We start from the raw sequence: 22,264 nt of genomic DNA, 5'->3' as shown, positions 1-22,264 counted from the left end.
AATCCTATTGGCTGATCCAATCAGCCAATAGAAGGCCAGCTCAATCCTATTGGCTGATTGTATCAGCCAATAGGATTGTTTCTACCTTAATTCCGATTTGCTGATAGAATTCTATCAGCCAATCGGAATTGAAGGGACGCCATCTTGGATGACATCATTTAAAGGAACCTTCATTCTTCAGTTGGACGCCGTTTATAAGAGGATGCTCCACGTCAGATGTCTTGAAGATGAAGCTGCTCCACGCCAGATGGATGAAGATAGAAGATGCCGACTGGATGAAGACTTCTGCCCGTCTGGAGGACCTCTTCTTCCCGGCTTGGATGAAGACTTCGGCCCGTAATTAATTGTATTTAGTTTAGGTAATTAATTTAATTATAGTGTAGTGTTAGGTGTAATTGTAACATAGGTTAGGTTTTATTTTACAGGTAAATGTGTCTTTATTTTAACTAGGTAGTTATTAAATAGTTAATAGCTATTTAATAACTATTTTACCTAGTTAAAATAAATACAAAGTTGCCTGTAAAATAAAAATAAACCCTAAGCTAGATACAATGTAACTATTAGTTATATTGTAGCTAGCTTATGGTTTATTTTATAGGTAAGTATTTAGTTTTAAATAGGAATAATTTAGTTAATTGTAGTAATTTTATTTAGATTTATTTAAATTATATTTAAGTTAGGGGGTGTTAGGGTTAGGGTTAGACTTAGATTTAGGGGTTAATACATTTAATATAGTTGCAGCGACGTTGGGGGCGGCAGATTAGGGGTTAAAATGTTATTTTAGTGTTTGCGATGTGGGGGGGGCCTCGGTTTAGGGCTTAATAGGTAGTTTATTGGCATTAGCCTATAAAACTCTTAACTTCTGACTTTTAAATGCTGTATCAGTCTTGACAGGAGAGGCTGTACCGCTCACTTTTTGGAAGACTCGTAATTCCGGCGTTAGGCAAGTCCCATTGAAAAAATAGTATACGCAATTGACGTAAGTGGATTTGCGGTATTTTCGAGTCTGGACAAAAAAGTGAGCGGTACACCTGTACCTGCAAGACTCGTAATGCCAGCGGGCGTTAAAAAGCAGCGTTGGGACCTCTCAATGCTGCTTTTTAAGTCTAACGCAAGACTCGTAATCTAGCCGTATGTTTCTAATTTGTTTAAATTAATATTTGTGTATTGATTGATTGCTACATGTCTTAACAGATTGGTCAGAGGAAGTTGTGGAGCTTTGTAAAAAGTACAAAAATGACACAGTTGTTGCCATTGACCTGGCTGGAGACGAGTCTCTAAACTGCATAGCAGATTCAGGACACAAGAAAGCTTATGAGGTTTGTAAAATAAAACGGCTAATCCAGTAGCTAGAGGTGGAACAAGAATGTTATAGTGTATAGTGGATGTTTGTTGTTATGTTGTAATGTGTTTACCCTAGAATTATCTATGCATTTTGTTAGCATAAACAAATTAAGAAATTAAAAAAGTCCACACAACATGTCCTCCAACCAATAAACACAATTCCCATTTTGTCAGAGGGTATGGGGAGATTCATTGTTTTAAAATGGATATTAGATGCTTTAAGATTGTTACTGTGTAAGTTAATTTTTAATTGTACCTAATTGGCAACAGATAACTGGCTTTTAAACAGAGAAACCTAGGTTAAAACATGGTGGCTCCCATTTGTACTTCTTAAATATTTCAACAACTAATATACTTACAAAAAAAAAATTCTGCATGTCATTCCAAAGCTATTATTTGAATATATCTTTATATCTAGCATTTATTTAGAGTTTAATGTCCTGTTACCTATAGAGCGGAGATTTTCAGATTTTCTTTTTTATGGAATAGGATGCCCCTGCTTATAGCTGAGAAAATCTATTTCTCTTCATACCTGCTGTCCTGTCTCCACATACCTGCTGTTCAATCTACTCATACATACTGTCCTGTCTACTCATACTTGTTGTCCTGACTACTCATACCTGCTGTCCTGTCTGCTCATACATTCTACCCTATCTACTCATATCTGCTGTCCTGTCTACTCATACTTGTTGTCCTGTCTACTCATACCTGCTGTCATGTCTACTCATACTTGTTGTCCTGTCTCCTCATACCTGCTGTCCTGTCTCCTCATACCTGCTGTCTTGTCTCCTCATACATTCTAGCTGTGTCCTCTGCTGTGCTGTGTCTTTACTTTGATTTTAAACAGATGAAATAAAAGGATCGTTTTATACTTCATACCTTCTCTCCTTGCTCATTTCGGTGAGATCGCTACTATTTCTGGTGCTATGCTCATACATTCTACCCTATCTACTCATACCAGCTGTCCTGTCTACTCATACTTGTTGTCCTGTCTCCTCATACCTGCTGTCCTGTCTCCTCATACCTGCTGCCCTGTCTCCTCATACATTCTACCCTATCTACTCATACCTGCTGTCCTGTCTGCTCATACCTGCTGTTCTGTCTACTTATACATACTATCCTATCTGGTCATGCTGTCCTGTCTGCTGATATATGCTGTCCTAGTGTCTGTCTGCAACTCCTGTAGTTAATTTGTTTTTCTGTAGTGTACACGGGCCTCATCTCCCTCAGCAGAACTCTGTCCCTCAGAAATGAGCATCCATAACAAACTTTTTATCACATAACTTAAAGGAGCTATATATGTATACGCTACTTTATTTATTAAAAGCTACAAGTGTAGGTTAGTTACAATCCCTTTAACTATCACCTATGGGTTCTAAAGCTGAGCAAATATTACCATATGCTTATGAAGACAGTTAGGTCAGCCTAGCAACAAACAACATACATAGTCAGATGTTTTAAAAAGTGTTTAAAAAAGATAGATAATCCCTTTATTACCCATTCCACTGATTTTGCATAACCAGCACTGTTATATTAATACACTTTATCTAAGCCTCTGCAGACTGCCCCTTATCTCAGTTCTTTTGACAGATTTGCATTTTAGCCAATAAGTGCTGACTCATAAGTAACTCTACGGGAGTGAGCACAATGTTATCTATATGGTTCAGAGGAACTAGCACTGTCTAGCTGTGAAAAACTGTCAAAATGCACTGACATAAGGGCTTAGAAATTAGCATATGTGCCTACCTAGCTTTAGATTTCAGCAAAGAATACCAAGAGAAGAAAGTACATTCGAAAGTTGTTTAAAATTGGATGCCCTATCTAAATCATGAAAGTTTAATTTTGACTAGACTGTTTCTTTAAGCCTGAAAATGTCTGCAGTGACTTCTTTTATCATCAAAAAACTTAAGGGGATATGAAACACAAAAATGTTCTTTTTGTGATTCAGACAGAGCATACAATTAAAAAAAAAAAAAAAGTTTCCAATTTACTTCTATTATCAAAATTTGTTTCATTCCCATTATATTTTTTGTTGAAGAGATACGTAGGTTGTTGTCTGGAGGACTACATGGCAAGAAATAGTGTTGCCATTTATGCCCCTGCTTTTCAACAAAAGATACCAAGTTACCGAAGAAAAAATGATAATAGAAGTAAATTAGAAAGTTGTTTAAAACTGCATGCTCTATACGAATCATGAAAGAAAACTTTTTAGTTTCATGTCCCTTTAAAGGGACATTAAATTATTCCTTCATCATAAAAGCATTAAGAAAAATGTTTGCAGGCTTGGGACATACCACTTGAAAAGCTTCTTGAATGTTGTATTATCTGACTTCATTTGTTCTGGCCAATAAGGGACAGATATAAGAGATCTTCTTCCCATATCAACTATTCAATGTGCAAGATGTAATAATGTCATTGTTCTGCATTTAAATTACTGCAAGTTAACACCTATTTACAAAGTTAAATACTTATGGTTTGCATCTGTGATAGTGAATTTTCACATAATTGGGAATTGGTCAGACTGCACACAGTTTGATAAGCAAGATATAAGATATTTAGAACTGAAATCAGTTCATACAGTTTAATGCACCTTTCAATCAACAAATACACTTGTGTACTTCTTACTAATTCTAATTGGCTAATAAATAAGTTCTGCTTGTTCTTATTGGTTGATAGATATAAATGTTCATAATATTTGGACATAGAACATTTGTAATCATTATCTGTCAGCCAATGAATATTAACAAGAAGTTTATATCAGCCAATGAGCATTAGTAGGAAGTAAATTGAATTCTGTAATGAATGAGAACAGATATGCTCACAAGTCAGGCAGCACTGAATTGTGCTGAGTCACACAGACTAGGATCTCAGTGTAACAGCTCACTGACTAGCGGTCCACCTCTAATTTAAAATCAGAACTGCAACACTTTTCTCAGCTACAAAGGCTGTTTCATCAGGTGTGTTCTGTTCTCACAAGGTTTAATCTAGTAGCCAATCACAGTCCATCTATTTCACACCCTTCCTCTGATTTTAAATTAGAGGTGGACAAATACTTCCCTCTGTTTTTAATTTGATGTTGCTTTTTTAAAATAAATATTTATTTTTTTGGAGCACAACTTCCTTCCTTTTTGATCCAAACGATTGAAAGTTATATTATCATAGGGTCAGATATCTTGGATTCATTTATTAGTAGGAAGTACACAACTGTTATTACTGTATACGTTTACATTTATTTCACTCTAATGCTGCTCTGTTGCATTGGACAATGGGAAATTTGTGAGAAAATTATAATTTTTCTATGAGATGCTGTGTTAATATCACAGCTTACAGCAGTAGAAAGTCACAACGGTCTTGAATTAATACAAGAAGAGTTTCCAAGCACTTTATCCATACAAATTCCTTCAGCGCTTTATGCAGCGAATCACTAAAGAGCACTCATCTTTCTCTTCTTCAGTGAACAGAAAATGATGAGCCTGGAGAGGCTATTTCAGTATTTATGTGTTTAGGGATCCTTCTATTTTTGAATGGTTTATATTCAGAGGAAAACTATTAGTTACAGGAGTTGAAAAAAATAGAACTGATGATCTCATATTGACCTTAATTAAACATAATCTCTTTTCTTATTTATTTTAAAGGGACATTGCACACTAGATTTGTCGTTGCATAAATGTTTTGTAGATAACCCATTTATATAGCCCACCTCAGAGTGTTTTTGTGAAAATTTATAGTTTTGCTTATTTTTTTTATTTTTATTTTTTTTCAACATGTTTTTATTAAGAGACCGTGATACAGTTAGATCAACAAAACATGAAAATTACAATGAAAATAATCACATAATCAATCATACATAAAAAGAAAAAAATACAATTTGCGAATAGTGCATCTTGGAATCTTGTTTTAAACTTTTACTGAACTAAGGAAAACCTAATATGCCTATGCTAACAGTAGTAATACCATCTCAATGCTCAGCCTGTGGTGTGATCGTGTCTACCTGGGGACATCTTTCATAAATTGCACTCAAACATGGATAATGTCTGTCAGGGCTTTGAATCAAGAGAGCTCGTAGCGTTGTCAGGGGGCCTGTTTTAGGGTATTGGATTTAATATAATTTTCCCAAGTAATTTGGAGTTCTATAAATTGATCCCTCTTGCCCGTTAAAAAGGAATCATATTCTTCCAGTTCTATCAGGTCTGAGACCTTATTGCGCCAAGTGGCCACTGAAGGGACATCGGGAGATCTCCAGTTTAGTGCAATTAAAACCTTTAAGCTGTTTCTCATAATTTTTAACAGGGGAGTAAAGTGGGGGTGGGGCAGTTTAATAGATTTGTTTAACAACCAGACCAGGGGGTCCAGAGGGAGGGTAAATTGAAAAATTTGTTCTATCTCTGAGATCACTGAACGCCATAGCCAGTGGACCTGGGAGCACCACCACCACATATGACTCATTCCGCTACCATGGTGGCCACACCTCCAACAACGGTTATTGGACTTTGGAAAGAGTTTGTGGATTCTCCTGGGGGTCAGGTACCAGCCATGTAATATCTTGTAGTTAATTTCCTTAATGGAGGCTGACATGGAGGCGGATTTAATATTATGAAAGATGTTAGTTGCTGTCTGGGGTGTAATGATAACTCCTAGTTCCCTCTCCCACATTTCTATGGAGTGAGGTAAGTTACCTGGGGGCAGTTGGGTGACGATATTGTAAATGTGGGAAAGGCAGTGCCTAATCGGAGGGGAAGATGTGTATAGTTTTTCAATGTTGGTAAGTGGTCGCAACAAGTTCAAACGCTGTGGGTGAGTTGTGAGATAGTGGTGCACCCTTCTGTATGAAAACCAGTTTTTGGCCCAGCTCTGACCGGAGTCTAGTAATAGCTCTTGAGTCTTTATCTGTTCGTTGTTAGTCAAGGACCACAGAGGGATGTCATGACTCTTGTTGAGTGTTCCTGCGTCGCTCGGTAGGGGAGGGAGGGTGAACTCGTCATTGTGGAGCAATGATGTTAAGGGGCCTGGGCAGGAGGAAATATATGGGTTTGACTTATTAGTGGAATCCCATACTTTCAGGGTTTCTCGTGTGATCGGGTTTTTAATTAGTTTGAGTGAGGTTTGGAAGCCTGGGTTCCAACACAAAGAGGGAAGATTAAAATCTGGGTTAAGTTTTTCTTCTAGTGAAACCCATCTCTTGTGACTCCCGTGAATCCTCCAGTCAAGAATCCTCTGGAGGAATATTGATCTATGGTACGAGTCAATATCGGGGACCCCCAGGCCCCCCTGAGTTGTGGAGCGGGACATCACGAGTTTGTTTATTCTGGGGGGTCGCCTATTCCAGATGAATGAACTAAACAGTTGCTGCATCTGTGGTATGTATGTGTTAGGGAGTTGGATGGGGAGGGTCTGCATAATATATAGCAGTCTGGGAAAGGCATTCATTTTGATTGTGTTTATCCTTCCTAACCAGGATAAACGGTTCCTTGTCCAGGATGAAAGGTCCCGAACTAAAGCAGTTTTTATAGCTGAGTAATTCAGCTTGAACATTAAATCAAAATTATCTGTTAAATGAATCCCCAGGTATTTAAGGGAATCTTTGTTCCATTTGAATGGGCATATTTTAGAGATCAAGTTTGCCAGTGAGGAGCTAATAGCCACTCCCAGCATTTCAGATTTGTCATGATTAATTTTGTAGTTGGAAAGAACTCGGAATGCCTCCAGCTCCACAAGTAGATGTGGAATTGACTCGGATGGGGTAGTTAAGGAAAACATGACGTCATCTGCGAAGAGTGACATCTTGTATTCTTCGTCTCCTACAGTCAGACCTCGTATGTTTTTATTAGACCTAATTTTGGTCGCCAAAGTCTCAATAAGGCATGTGAAAAGTAAGGGGGAAAGGGGGCAGCCCTGCCTAGTGCCGTTTGTTATCTGGAACGGGGAAGATAGAATTCCGTTAAGGGCTATCCTAGCGCTCGGTTTGTTGTATAACGCGAATATTCTATGTAGTGTCTTCTCCCCAAGACCGAAAGCCCTCAATGTTGCAGCAAGAAAAGGCCATCCGACTCTGTCGAAGGCCTTCTCTGCGTCTGTGGAAATCCAAAGTGAGGGAGTAAGATTAGTCTTAGCATGCCACAACAAGTGCATATTACGCACTGTGTTGTCTCTTGCTTCTCTGAATGGTACGAAGCCAACCTGGTCTCTGTGGATAATGTGGGGTAAGATTAAGTTAAGTCTGTTAGCAATGATTTTGGCAAAAAGTTTGATATCCGTATTTAAGAGGGAAATCGGTCTATAGTTAGGGATGGACATAACAGGTTTATTTGGTTTTGGTATCAGAGCGATGTTGGCCTGTAAGGCCGACGGAGGGAAGGGTTTGTCCTGATCTATGCTATGAAAATAAGCCAGGAGGTGTGGTGTTAGCACGTCTCTAAAGGATGTGTAATAAGTGTTACCAAATCCGTCTGGGCCTGGGGATTTACCTGGTTTCAATGATTTTATGGCTAGTTTAATTTCGTCAGTGGAAATGGGAGCGTCTAAGTCGGCCTTTTGTTCTTCACTAATTTGGGGTAAGTTTAGTTGAGATAGATAGTTTAGAATAGTGGAATTCGCCAGAGGAGGTGATTCTGAGGACAGGTTGTAGAGTGAGCTGTAGTATTGTTTAAAGCTGTCTGCTATGTCGTTAGATGTGTATCGGTCTTGTCCCTTTTCGTCTTTGATATGTAAAATGTATCTACTGAGAGCTTTCCGTCTGAGCTGCCTTGCCAACAGCTTACCCTGTTTGTTGGCACCTTCATAGTAAGTTTTTTTCAAAAATAAGGCACTACGTTTAGCCTCCTTTCCAAGGTAGCAATTGAGCTGTTGCTGTTTGTGCTCTAAACTGTCCTGGAGGGAACGGTCTTTAGGGAACAATTTATGTATTTCCTGAAGTTTGTCTAAGTCCGTGAGTAAGGAGGTTAGGTAGAGTTGTTGTTGTTTCGTCTTAGCCGCCTTTAGAGCGATCAATTCGCCCCTGAGGACACACTTATGGGCATTCCAGATATGCTGTTGGCAAATATCTGGGGTGGTGTTTGTTCTGAAGTACTCTTCAATAGACTTAGTTAAGTTAATCTTAGCCAATGGGTCGTTTAAAAGAGACTCATCAAGTCTCCAAGTCCGGGGATTATTGGTATCTGTGGGGAGATTAAATGTACAACTGACCATAGCATGGTCGGACCACGTTATGGGATGTATATCAGAGTGACGTGCATGAATTAGGCTGGTAACATCTGTTAGTATGTAATCAATCCTAGAGTAACTTTGATGTGGGTGGGAGTAAAAAGTGAAATCTTTGTCATGCGGGTGGTGGATTCGCCATATATCATGCATGGCCAGGGCGTGCAATTTGGACTTAATTAATTTTAAAGTTTTGGAGGGAATAGCAGACTTGCCAGAGGAGCAGTCTATGGTGGGGTCTAGGGCAATGTTAAAGTCTCCTCCAAATACCAAGCTACCCCTAGTTGACTCTAAGAGTTTGTTGCCTAACTGGTGGAAGAAACTGGTGACATCTAGGCTAGGGGCATAGATATTAACTAGGGTTATAAGTTTCCTATGCAAAAGTCCTGAGATGATTAAGTATCTACCCATTTTGTCTTTTTCTATTGACGTGACCTGAAAAGGAAAATTCTTTTTAATCATAATACACACCCCATTACGTTTTGAGCTGTCAGAGGAAAAGTATGCATTACCAAATTTCTGGAATGAGGCACGAGGTTCTCGACCTCTTTTGAAGTGGGTCTCTTGCAACATTACAATGTCACACCTAAGTCTCTTATAATCCCTTAAGGCTATGGTTCTCTTTTGCGGTATGTTGAGTCCCTTGACATTGTGAGATAGGACTCTGTAGCTTGACCTATCCATCTATAGTGGTACGTTTGGGGATATGAAAGATTACGCATGACAAGCACATTTTTAACAGGCAATCTGAGGCAAACTTGAAAGGTATCTTGTAGAGAGCATGAGAGGTTACAAACATGGCATGTAATAACATCAAAATAAAGTACAAACATAAATTCTTAGCTAAACCAACTAAAAGTGTACAATTAGAACTATACACCATAATCGGGGGGTGACTGGTGTTACATAAAGCTCTAATAAGCAATTTAGATCTAAAGTTGGAGTACCAGGTGTGGACCCGTGTTAGAAGGGAGGGAGCCAAAGGGAGAGGTGAAAGGGTAGGAGAGGGAGGTTTGGGGGAGGGAGAATTGAGGACAGGAAGGGTTGGTTATTGGGATAGTAGGTTTAGGTCAGCCTGGGCATGGTCTCGGCACATCTGAAAAATGGCATAAACATTAAGTGTACAAAATACATTCATCAAAAGGCATAACAAGTTATAGACCACCCAGTAGTCATGGGGAAAGTCCAGAAATCTGTGGAAGAAGAAAAAAAAAAGAACCATACACTACCCTGACCAAAACTTTAAAAACAAGAATTGAAATCTTACCCTATTACCCAGGGCCAGAGATAGTCCAGAAACAATTAAATAGGAGCCTGAGCTTGTGTTTTAGCATGATCTCCCTAGACCATTAGCTAGTGATATGAGTCTAATATTTATTGCAGAGGATCACGGCTGTGGGGGGTTTCTCAGGTCGGGAGAACCGGTGGGTGCAGGGTCGGTTTTTCTTCTCTTAGAGTTGACTTTATTCCATTGAGGGCGCTGTTCCTTGGGGTTGTCCCCCCCTCTGTCTGGTTGTCTTGAGGTGGTCGCAAGGACATCTTCGTCTGGAGGCTCAATGTTGATGTTCAGTTTCTTGGATACAGTGTCTAAGTCCTGGAAAGATTTGTATATGATTTGAGAGCCATTATGGGAGATTATCAAGCTGAATGGGTATCCCCAGCGGTATTTGATGTTGTGATCTTGCAGGGCCTTAGTAAGGAATCTGACCTCTCTCCTTCTCTGGATAGTTTGTGGGCAGAGATCTTGAAAAATTTGTAAAGTATGACCTTTATAGGAAATGGAGCGCCTGGTTCTCGCTGATTGCCAGATGTCATCTTTGGTAGTAAATCTGAGAAATCTCATTATCACGTCCCTGGGTGGAGCAGGAGGTTTGGATGGTGGTCTTAGCGCCCTATGAATCCGCTCATTCTCATCATGTTGTAAGGGGGGTAATCTGGGATTCAAGAAATGAAATAGCTCAGCCGCATAAGATTTTAGTTGCTCTGGAGAAACTTCTTCAGGTATGCCTCTGATTCTGAGGTTGTTCCGTCTCCCCCGATTATCAAGATCCTCAAGTTTCTCTTGTAGGGCCTGTACCATGGAATCTTGTATTGAGAGTTGTTGTGTGTTAGAACTGACCATGGAATTGAGCGCCTCTTGGCTTTCTTCTATGTAATCAAGCCTAGAGCTCATATCATTTAAGTCTTTCTTTAAATCCCTCATTTCGCCTTTTATAAAAGATTTCAGTGATTCAAAGTCAGATTTGGATGGGAGATCTGCTATTTGTGAGGGTAAAGTGAGTAGGGATTTATATTGCATAGGAGTAAGATCTGACTGCATCTCTGTGCTGGATTGATCCTGTGATAAAGAGGACTCAGTGTGGCCTGGGTCAGATGGCTGAAAAAAAGCTGACACTGACGGTGTGTTAGTAACAGGCTTGTTAATTTTATCTGATTTGGGGCCCTTGCGCTGAGACATCCTGGGCCAAAAAGTGTGGTAGTTTCAGAGTCACTGGGATTATACACCACTTCTAGAGGAGGTGATAAAAACTGATTTATCCTTGATTTCAGTAGCCCCCTGGAGCTGAGCTATTAGGGATCTGTGAGTAAAGCTATGCAGATCTTACTCACTATGTATATCAGAAGCCACGAGGTAGCAGATGGGAAGGCTGTCTGTGTAAGAAGGCCCAAGTCCTGGTGTTTGTGAGTGAAAGTGGTAGCAGTTTTAAGATGACAAAGGGGTGTCCCAGATCTTGTGAGTTTATCCCCTATTGTGGTTAAAAGTACCCGTGAAGTATGGAAGAGGGCTGATAGTTATAGAGGTTGCCCTTTTATGTGTCCTATTCAGGTTCTAAGGCTGCTCCCACCCGGGTCCTCTCCAACTGTGTAGCCTTTGTGTGGAAGATACTCTTACCCCGGAGCCTGCAGAATGATCCGGTAGCGGTTTAGTCTTGTCAGGGACTCTGATCACGTTGGTCGCGTCCCCTGGTCTCTTGGGCCGCGCGAACAGTGCGCGGATGCGGCTGGGCCCGATCAGCAGCAGATGTTTGTTAGCATCGGTAGGTGCGCCTCCTCTGTTCTCGCAGCAACAAGGACCGGAGACCCAAGGAAGCGAGCTGGAGTTGGTCTGCAGCCGTATGGGGTCCCGAGTGCTCACTCAGGGGATGCCGGGCAGTGGGTGCCGCGAGAGGCCTGTGCCAAGATGGCGACCGGGTGTCTGTGACGGGTGAAGCCTTTTCCACAGCTTGGGGAAGGAGTAGGTATGGAAGGGACAAATGAGAGGTTTAGGATGCTCCCTGCTGTGACATGAGGGTTAGAAGAACACCGGAGTGTAATTTAGGGTCCCCATAAGGATATCTCCTTCTCTTTGAGCAATAACAGCACCGGAGCTTTAGCAAAAAGCAGCCATGTACCAGCACGGCTCGGCTCCGCCCCCCAGTTTTGCTTATTTTTTAATAACATTGTGCTGATTTTCAGACTCCTTGCCAAGCCCCAAAGTATCAGATGTAGACTCAAGTCTGCAGATTCCTGCTTGCTCCTTTTTGTGTAATCGGTCTTTTCATATGCAGGGGGGGTCTTCCTGCCTTTTCAGCCCATTTCAGTGGGTGTCCCAGTCTAACCTCATCAACAGTGCTAAACTGGGAGCTTCTAAGTACGTTTTTGAAAGGTTTTATACTGGATTTTTAGATCAGTATCTGTGCATATTCTTCTTTATAGTAGTTTCTTTTAAATGTAGTTATTTGAAAATTGGTGTATACTGTCCCTTTAAATGGACAGTAAACACTTTGTAATTACAACATTTTTCTACAGTCTCCCAACAGATTAGTATTTGCAGAATATGAACAATATTAGAACAGATTCACACTTTCTTGCTGCAACTATTTTTCAATGATACCCACCTCTTGCCTTATGTATAAGAGCCAATCTGGACTTGAGTGTAGAGAAGACAGGGATTGCACCTGTATTTGTGTTAACAAAATCTCCAGTTTTTGCTTTAAGCATAAAAGTTAAGATAACAAACTAAAAATTATGGACGAAAATGTGACTTGGTAGGACAGAAAAGTAAGACTTGTTTTATGAAATCTGCAATGTAATTAATTAAATTACAGGAAAGGAGACAAAATAAATAATGAATGTATAATGTATTGTTGTTTTATTATGCGCAATTAATTATTTTATATTACAACCTCAAATTGTAGTTTGTTTGTTTTTTATAATTTATTTATTTTGGGGTTGGGATTCCATGATTAATATCAATTGCAAAGTAGGGTAACCAAAATAAATCAAATATAAACATATTGCAAATGAAAATTTTAAAAAATAATCTAAAAATTATACAATGAAAATAACAAATAATTTTTTTAAAATAAAAAATAGATTTTGTATTGAATATTAAATTAAATTCAGTATATGTATTTATTTTATTTTTTTGCAATCTGAAAATATACAGCATAGAAATCCTAAATTTCATCATATGTATGTATCCTAGATTTGATCATAATGTATGATTTATTTGCTGAAATTAAATGTAAAAATATTTGGCTTGAAAAGTACAAACATAGAAATATTCAGGAGAGACTGCCAAATATTTGAGGCTTTTGGGTATGTTTAAAACTTTCTGTTTCCTGAACAGAATGCTTTAATTATACATGGTTAAACACTAGATCAGTGTATAAGAGACAGACAAGCCCCAGTGTATCATATAATACTGTGCTTATATCAGGGCAGCTTATTCATTTAAGAATGTAGTTTTTTATTTATTTTCTAAATCATATAACTAACAAATGTATAGAAATGATAAAATTATTGTACTCAGTTATTTTCAGATTAATAAATATAATAAAGTTTTATTTTTAATTTTACTGTAATTTTATCTGTCAAATGCTTGGCACCTTAACACATAGCTCTTTATAAGTTCAGCAAAATGTCCTTTAAGCCTCTTGTTGGGAAAAGCAGAAGGAAACCTGCTCCTTATTTATTTGTGGCATGCAAAAGTACAGTCGTTTGCCAGTTATGCCAGCCAGTCACAGCAAGCTTCTCCTTCTCTTCAGTTAAAGGGACAGTATACACCAGTTTTCATATAACTGCATGTAATAGACACTACTATAAAGAAGAATATGCACAGATACTGATCTAAAAATCCTGTATAAAACCTTTTAAAAATTTACTTAGAAGCTCCCAGTTTAGCACTGTTGATGAGGTTATGCTGGGACACCCAGTGAAAAGGGCTGAGGAAGCTGGAAGAGCAGACCCTCCCCATTCCCCTCCATATGAAAATACAGATTACACAAACAGGAACAAGCTGGAACCTGTAGACTATGGTCTACATCTGACACTTTGGGGCTTGGTTAGGAGTCTGAGAATCAGTACAATGTTATTTAACATTTATGCAAAGAAGAATCTAGTGTACTATGTCCCTTTAAGCATCAACATGCCACATTTGAGCCACACGAAAGGGGGCAGGGAAGCTAAATCAATGCCCTGTAAAAATCATGGAGATTAAATAATGTTTTTTGTTTTTTAAATTTTGTCTTTTAAACCCCATTATTGTGTCTATGTTTTATGGAGAATGAAGGAGTTAATGGGACATTACAAATTATGTGTTTACTTTAATGATTTAAAGGTACATGAAACCCAATATATATATATATATATATATATATATATATATATATACACACACACACAGAGAGAAGCACACTCACAGGAACGAACAACTGGCTCAATAACTTGTTAGCTTGTTCTATGGTGATTTACCACCTGGGTGCAGCTTTTTAGCCCAGTAATGCTTTTCACAGAGAAGAACTTTCCTGTAGTATATCAGTCTGATCCTATTACGGTCAGTCCAGCGCCGAAATACCAGGCAATTCCTCTCTGAACAAGGAACATAGCAACCCCAGACGATCGTTTCGTCCTTCATTGGGCCTCATCAGTGAGGTGTAGCCATATTCCTCTAAGCACGCTGAGCAAGGAGTCCATGTCTGGTTTCCCCTTTTTCCCATAGGGAGACAAAATACACACAGAGAGAAGCACACTCACAGGAACGAACAACTGGCTCAATACTGTTGTTAGCCTGTTCTATGGTGATTTATCACCTGGGTGCAGCTTCTTTTAGCCCAGTAATGCTTTTCACAGAGAAGAACTTTCCTGTAGTATATCAGTCTGATCCCGCCTAAAATGGTCAGTCCAGCACCAAAATACCAGGCAATTCTTCTCTGAACAAGGAACACATCAACCCCAGACGATTGTATTATGACCGTAATAGGCGGGATTAGACTGATATACTACAGGAAAGTTCTTCTCTGTGAAAGCATTACTGGGCTAAAAAACTGCACCCAGGTGGTAAATCGCCATAGAACAGGCTAACAATGGTATTGATCCAGTTGTTTGTTCCTGTGAGTGCACTTCTTTCTGTATGTATTTAGTCTCCCTACGGGAAAAAACCAGGCGTGGACTCCTTGCTCAGTGTGCTTAGAGGAATATAGCTACACCTCACTGACAAGGCCCAATGAAGGCCGAAACGATCATCTGGGGTTGCTGTGTTCCTTGTTCAGAGAAGAATTGCCTGGTATTTTGGCACTGGACTGACAGTTATAGGCGGGATCAGACTGATATACTACAGGAAAGTTCTTCTCTCTGAAAAGCATTACTGGGCTAAAAAGCTGCACCCAGGTGGTAAATCGCAGGCTAACAATGGTACTGAGCTAGTTGTTCGTTCCTGTGAGTGCACTTCTTTCTATATATATATATATATATATATATATAATGTTATAGTGATTATTGGGGTATCCCTTTCCACCAATAGAACTTTATGAGTTGTTCTTATAAGCCAATAAGCAGTCTATTTCTAGGGATTAGTTGGACACACACATGCATTTCCTTTTAATTGTAATATCAATTAAAATAGCTTTAAAGGGACAGTCAATTGAATTGTTATTGTTTAAAAAATATAGATAACACCTTTACTACCCATTCCCCAACTTTGCACAGCCAACATTGTTATATTAATATACTTTATAACATTTAAGCCTCTAAATTTCATCCTGTTTCTAAGCCACTAGAGACAGTCTCTTATCACATGCTTTTTCATTTGCTTTTCACAACAGGAGTCTGCTAGTTCATGTGGGCCAAATAGATACAAAAAATTGTGCTCACGCCCTTTGAGTTCTTTAAGAGTCAGAACAACACAGCACTAATTGACTAAATGCAAGTCAATAGATAATAAAAAGTAATGTGATCAGGGGGCTGTGAGAAGATACTTAGATACAAGGTAATCATAGAAGTAAAAAGTATATTAATATACCGTAACTGTGTTGGTTTTGCAAAACTGGGGAATAAATGAATTATCTATTATTATTATTATTATCAGGTATTTGTAGAGCGCCAACAGATTCCGCAGCGCTATCTTTTAAAACAATAACAATTCTGGTGTAGACTGTTCCTTTGACTTAACCTTTTTCATGCAGAACAAATGTGTTTAATTGCTGTTTTTTTTCATATAAATGATCACTTTAAAAAAAAAAAAAAAATCCCTTGCTGACTAAAAGTTGACTAAAAAGGCTGCCTCCAAAACCTTCAACTGCCCTCCAGATACCTATGCTTATTACTTAGTTCTTTTTCAGCTCTGAATTGATTGGGAAAGCACCAAAGGCAGCTGTGACTTTGGTCCTTTTTTTAAAGCAAGAAAGACATTTTAAGGGTTTTTAATGCCAACTAAGGGCTAGATTATGAGTGGCACGCTGTTGCACACAAGCAAAAAGTGGTTTATTGCAGCTCTTTATTTGCGTCATAAGTAGCGTGCATATTACAGGTTGAAATTAAAAGTGTTCACTTAAGCGCAATTGAATTTAATGTGCGTCGGGATAGCACAACTTTAGAGGTCTGGCTTAACTGTTGTGCTTGAGAAAATATTGCACAAAACACATTTAAAAATACATTTAAAAATACAGTTACATTTATAATGACACAATCTAATAAAAATTATTAAAAAAATAGTTGTAAGGGCTCAACTATATGAGGTCTAAGGTGTTACAAAAAAGGCAGGTAAAGGGCTTTAACATAGAGATACATACATATATATATATATATATATATATATATATATATATATATATATATCTAAATACGTATATGTATGTGTATATATATATATACAGTATATATATATATATATATATATATGTGTGTGTGTGTGTTCATATGTATTTATGTATTTATATGTGTGTATAGATGTATTTACAGACATATATACACATAAAAACATATGTATACAGATATAGACATATATATAAGTGCATTTGAACCCTTTGCAGTCAAGTAGCTGAAAACATGAATCATATGTAATAAAGTGTTTGTGTATTTACTGTAAATATTTCACATTCCCATAACACATTCACATTACAAAGTTCAAATACATTATAAGAGTGTAGAAATGGGATCCCATTACTGACCACTAACACAAAGGAGGCCAGTGAAAGCCTGCCACTCAAGGGGGCACCAAAAAGGAAAGTATCGGCCAGAAGACGCAAGGTTCCTGACACCGGCGAAAACACTAAGCCGAATAGGATAACTTGCAAAACATCAGCGAGCCGAAACTAAATCCGGGACTTCCACACAGTAACTCGGGAACCCCGAAGGTATACTGCAGCTGATCCTGCAAATCAAAGATTGGAAGTACTCGAAGAAGGTAACCATCTGAGCATCTGGTAAACAGAGGCTGGAAGCCACAGCACTCCACCGCGATCATCCGTTCGACAAAGGAGAAAATACAAACAGTGCACTGTTGAACCAGAGGGGACCTTACGAAATGCCAAAAGCCAAACTAAACCGTATGTACATACCATAAGATAAAGCAAGCTATTCATAAATGTTCAGCTGAAACCTCATTCATAAAGCCTCTAACAAAGAAGATTGTGTATTACAGGGAGCTTCACGTAAATGTGTATAGCAAAGCCGAAAACCGCCATTCTTGTAACAGCACATATCTCAATAAGACAAGATAATTTATAAGTTAAGATCTTTACTTAAGCCCTGAAAAGAATTGCAATTCAGCATTGACATTTTCAACTACAATCGACAGTGGGCTTATTGGAAACGCTAGTTTCATCAAGGACATCTATCTATAAAGTAACTAATTGCATGATCTGATGTGTTTATGTATCAAGGATAATGTTTTATTAGGAAGTGTGCATGCTTGAATAATAATTGGAATATTTATCCAATACTTAGAACCACCGGTGTTTTTTACTTTTTTATATATATATTTTAACATTGTATTTTTTAATAGCCGTATTGTATAAATAAACTACTTCAGTTTACCAACCACTGCATAATTCTTATCAGGTATAACGCAACATAGTACACATTCTACCATATTGCAGTCTCCAATACCATTGATTTTCAAAGTAGACATTATTAGGATTTATTACATTACACATAAGGTATCATATATGTATATTTTTTCATCTCCTCAAAAATATATCCCATATGACAACCATAATTTGATTCAATACACTAAAGGTCTATCTAAGTGGAAGTTGGCATTAGTTTGCTCCACCTTAAAGTAGTATTACATTTTGTTAAACCTTTTGGGAAAGTTTTAAAGGTGAGCAAGATTTCCTTACAGACCAGGTTCGATAATTAATCCCAGACTTTTTCACATTATAAGACTGTGCCTGAACACTTTATGGCAGCAGTTTTACGAGAATGTTATCCATTTGTAAGAGCACTAGAGGGCAGCACTATTTCTTGTCATGTAGTGCTCTAGACACCTACTTAGGTATCTCTTCAACACAGAATATCGTGGGAATGAAGCAAATTTGATAACGGAAGTAAACTTTTTCAAAAGTGTATGCTCTCTCATAATCACAAAATATAATTTTTGTGTTTCATATCCCTTTAATAGACACCAGGGATGTTCTGCTGGCGGCCCACAATCTGATATGAGTATGTTTTAAACACTGAATGTTAAAAATGAATAATCTGACACAGATACATTCCCTTTCTAATCCTCATGACATTATGACATCACTTCCCAAATTAAAATTAAAAAAACACAGTTGCATGTAATTAGCTTTGCACTTTCTCATTTATATTTTAATACATTTAGCTTTGGCTTTAGCAGTGATTTTACAAATTCTAATTATGTTTTAAAAGTTTCTGTGTTACTTTTACAAATTAGGATCATACTTTGTATATTTCTGTTTATACTGTATATACAAATTACATTGCACCTTCAATTTGCTGCATTGCAAACTAAAGCTGACAGTTTCAGAAAGTGGAAGGGATAGGACAGTTCCCTGGGCTGAACAGGGGTGTTCCCAGGGTATGTCTGAAGCTCTCTGACCAGTCTTGTGAAATGTTCTAAGCATTTTAAACATGCTGGTCTCACTGATTTGTCTCGCAGGTGAAGTTTGCTCAAAATTCACAATACACTTATTTTAACTAACAGAAAAATAATATATACTAAAATAGACAAAAGCAAGTTAAATTGTAGTGAAAACATTTTAGTTTAATTTGGAATTGATGCTAACTGAGCCTTTATATCAGCCCCAGGGATTCTCCAGTTACTTTCTCTCTCATGTAAAATTTTGTATCCCAGAGATCTTCATTACTTTCTATGGAAGGCATCTCTCATCTCTATGAGATTACCAGGTTCTTCCCCTTTTCTTAGAAAATTCAGGAGAATTGTTCCTAGCTGTCATACTTTAGGTTAGAGAATTACTGCATAAGAACACAGTATTTAAGATTAAAATAAGGGACTGCGCTTACATCTTGATGAAAGATCCATGTTTTGTGAGATGAAATTTGTTTTAAATGAAAACAACTTGACAAAGCTGGAATCAAGATTAAAGTAGATATTGTCATTGTGAGGGGTGCCTTTTAAGGAAGGGTTATGATTGGTGGGAGCAGCATCCTAGGAGGGTGCAGGAATTTGGATACCTGAGATAGGCAGTGATTTATTTTGGTAAGGGTATTGGGTGGCAGTGCTTTGATGAAGGGTATTGTGGTGGTAGATCTCAGCTGTGGGAGAATTTAAGAGTAGATCATGATGGTGATGCAGAGTTAAAGCAGTGACGGTGCTGTTTGTGCTTTGTACACAATGAGGTTTTATACATTTCATTTATAAAAGGGTGACTACTCAATAAGCAATTTTGCGCTGTCATATCATGGAAAAAGAGATTTCCAAAATATTGTATTTGTTAATGACGGTTAACAGGTCCAAAAAACACCTGTTATTGCTTTTCAGGAAGACTGTTATAGGGTGTTTGTCACATTATAATGTTAAGTATCTGTTGTTTACAGCCAGAAACCATCTGATAAACCTAAAAAAATGGACCTTAAAGGGACCTGAAACCCAAATTTTTTCTTTCATGATTTAGAAAGAGCATACAATTATAAACAACTTTCTAATTTACTGCTATTATCTATCTTGCTTCATTCTCTTGATATTCTTTGCTGAAAAGCATATCTAGATATGCTTAATAGCTGCTGATTGGTAGCTGCACATAGAGGCCTCCTGTGATTGGTTCACCATGTGCATTGCTATTTCTTCATTAAAGTATATCTAAAGAATGAAGCAAATTAGGTAATAGAAGTAAATTGGAATGTTGTTTAAAATTGTATTCTCTACCTTAATCATGAAAGAAAATGTTTGGTTATAGTGTCCCTTTAAATTACGCAATGTTCTAAAAAACCACACTTATGTAGCCTTTCTGACCCTGCTTAGCTAGAACAAGCTGAGGTCCCAATGAAACATAAATTATTGCGATGTTCATCTAATACACATCCCCTTAATGACATGAAGAATTAAGTCATTTGAAACAGTAATCATTTTTTGTAATTAAACCTGTTTACAATAGTGGGGACATTGCTAACCTTACAAAAAATCACCATTAAAGTATATGATGCTTTTTTGTAGATAAAAAAGTTTTGCTTTTTATTAATGGGATTTTAATCAACCCCAATATTTGCTTTTTTCTTTCTAGAGGTTATGCATTGCCACTTAATGAAAATGCACATAGTTTACATTATATATTGTTGGATTTAAATTGCATTCGTTGAGACAAAAGGGACCAGTTCTAAATAAGAGTATAGAGTATAACGCAGCATGGTCCAATGTGGCCCTCCAATGCTTTTTATTTGCATTCCCACTTACCCATCTATCAGTACTCCTCTACCTTTCACCATTGAAGACATAAATAGTATGCTTATTCTTTGCATAGATCCAATGTCAAGATTCTGCAATTATTGGTATATATGTAGTTTTGTGATACTTTTTTTATATAGCGGCATTCATTAAAACATAGCTAATGCTGGAACATTTGGATGTTGGGCCAACATTCAGCATTTGCTTTTGGATTCACGAATATCTGTTTTTGTTTCACATATATCTAACATAACATATTGAATATAACTGTCACATATCAGTGTGTGGCAACTGTCCTTTCAGGAATGGACCCAGTGAGAAGTGGGTTAAAATAAACACCGTCTCAAAAATCTGGATGAGCCTCAAGACAAGACTAATAATGCCCATAAAAGTGAGGTCATTCAGGCTGACGTTGGCAATGTTCAGACTACATGTGCACCAGGGTTAAAATAACATAATCAGGGTGACAGATAATAGTAAAAAAGAATGCTAGGTCAAAATAATCAGGCATGGAAATGGTACTAACCATGTTATAAATAATTTCCAAAGCGGTAAAACTTTGTGCCAAAAATGATGCAAAAAAAGATGCGACTGGAAAACAAACTAGTGTAACATATGACACAATGTTTCAAATCAAATCCTGTTGGCAGGAAAACAGGCCAATACATGAAAATAACATCCAGATGTTGATTCTAATAGAATAAAGATTTTAAAGTAATAATCATATATATTATTTCATGTCAATATTTAAATGTTATGTTCAGTATTCAAATATATACACATATTCTAAGCTGGAGATTATTGGTGGCTGCACATATATGCCTCTTTCATTGGCTCACCCAATGTGCACTGTTTAGCTCCCAGTAGTGCATTGCTGCTCTTTCAACAAAGGATACCAGGGGAATTAAGCAATTGCAGAATTCATCACAGTGATTGGTTAAATCAGGGTAAATGTTAATTTATATCTCTACATTGACTGTAGGAAAGGAGACTAGAAACATGGCTTTTTTTTAAAATCAGGTGTATCCCTAAGCTGCCCTTGATTTATAGAACCTTGTAAATTGTGTTAACAAAATTTCAGTATTAAAAAAAAATACAATTTAAAATTGTATACAGATGTTTTGCATTGCAGTTTTAATTACTGACATATTACATAAAAAAATAATAATGTCCCTTTAATGTTTGCACCCAGGAAACACAAAGGCGGACAAAAATCGCCAGAAATCAACCCGATCGAATACGATCGGGTTGATTGACACCCCCTGCTAGCCACCGATTGGCCGCAAATTTGCAGGGGGCGGCATTGCACCACAGTTCACAAGAACTGCTGGAGCAAATGCAGAGAGCGTATACTGTCGGCATTTATCGATGTGCAGCGGACATGATCTGCAATATCGGATCATATCCGCTCGCACATTAATAAATAGGCCCCAAAGCCTTGATTATTCTACACACATGCACCTCCCTTCTTCTAGTATCCCCTTAATCTATTCTCTCTCATATACAGATCACATTTGAACACTTTGTACTGGGAATCTTTTTTTCTTTTAGGTCAGTAAAGATAAAGAGCACTGATATCACACTGAACTTATGTTT

General features: G+C 37.7%; 1 protein-coding gene across 1 annotated transcript in view; it reads left to right on the top strand.

The window, feature by feature from the left end:
- Nucleotides 1-22,264, top strand: part of ADA (adenosine deaminase) — a 244,422-nt gene that overhangs the window by 171,142 nt on the left and 51,016 nt on the right. The window contains exon 6 of the mRNA XM_053719921.1: nucleotides 1,195-1,319. Coding sequence (XP_053575896.1) covers nucleotides 1,195-1,319 — 125 coding nt within the window. The remainder of the gene's footprint in view (nucleotides 1-1,194; nucleotides 1,320-22,264) is intronic.

Source organism: Bombina bombina, chromosome 1 (genome assembly GCF_027579735.1).
Source record: "Bombina bombina isolate aBomBom1 chromosome 1, aBomBom1.pri, whole genome shotgun sequence".
Taxonomy (NCBI): Eukaryota; Metazoa; Chordata; class Amphibia; order Anura; family Bombinatoridae; genus Bombina; species Bombina bombina.
The sequence above is the reverse complement of the archived record's forward strand: the minus strand, read 5'-3'. Positions and strand labels throughout refer to the sequence as shown.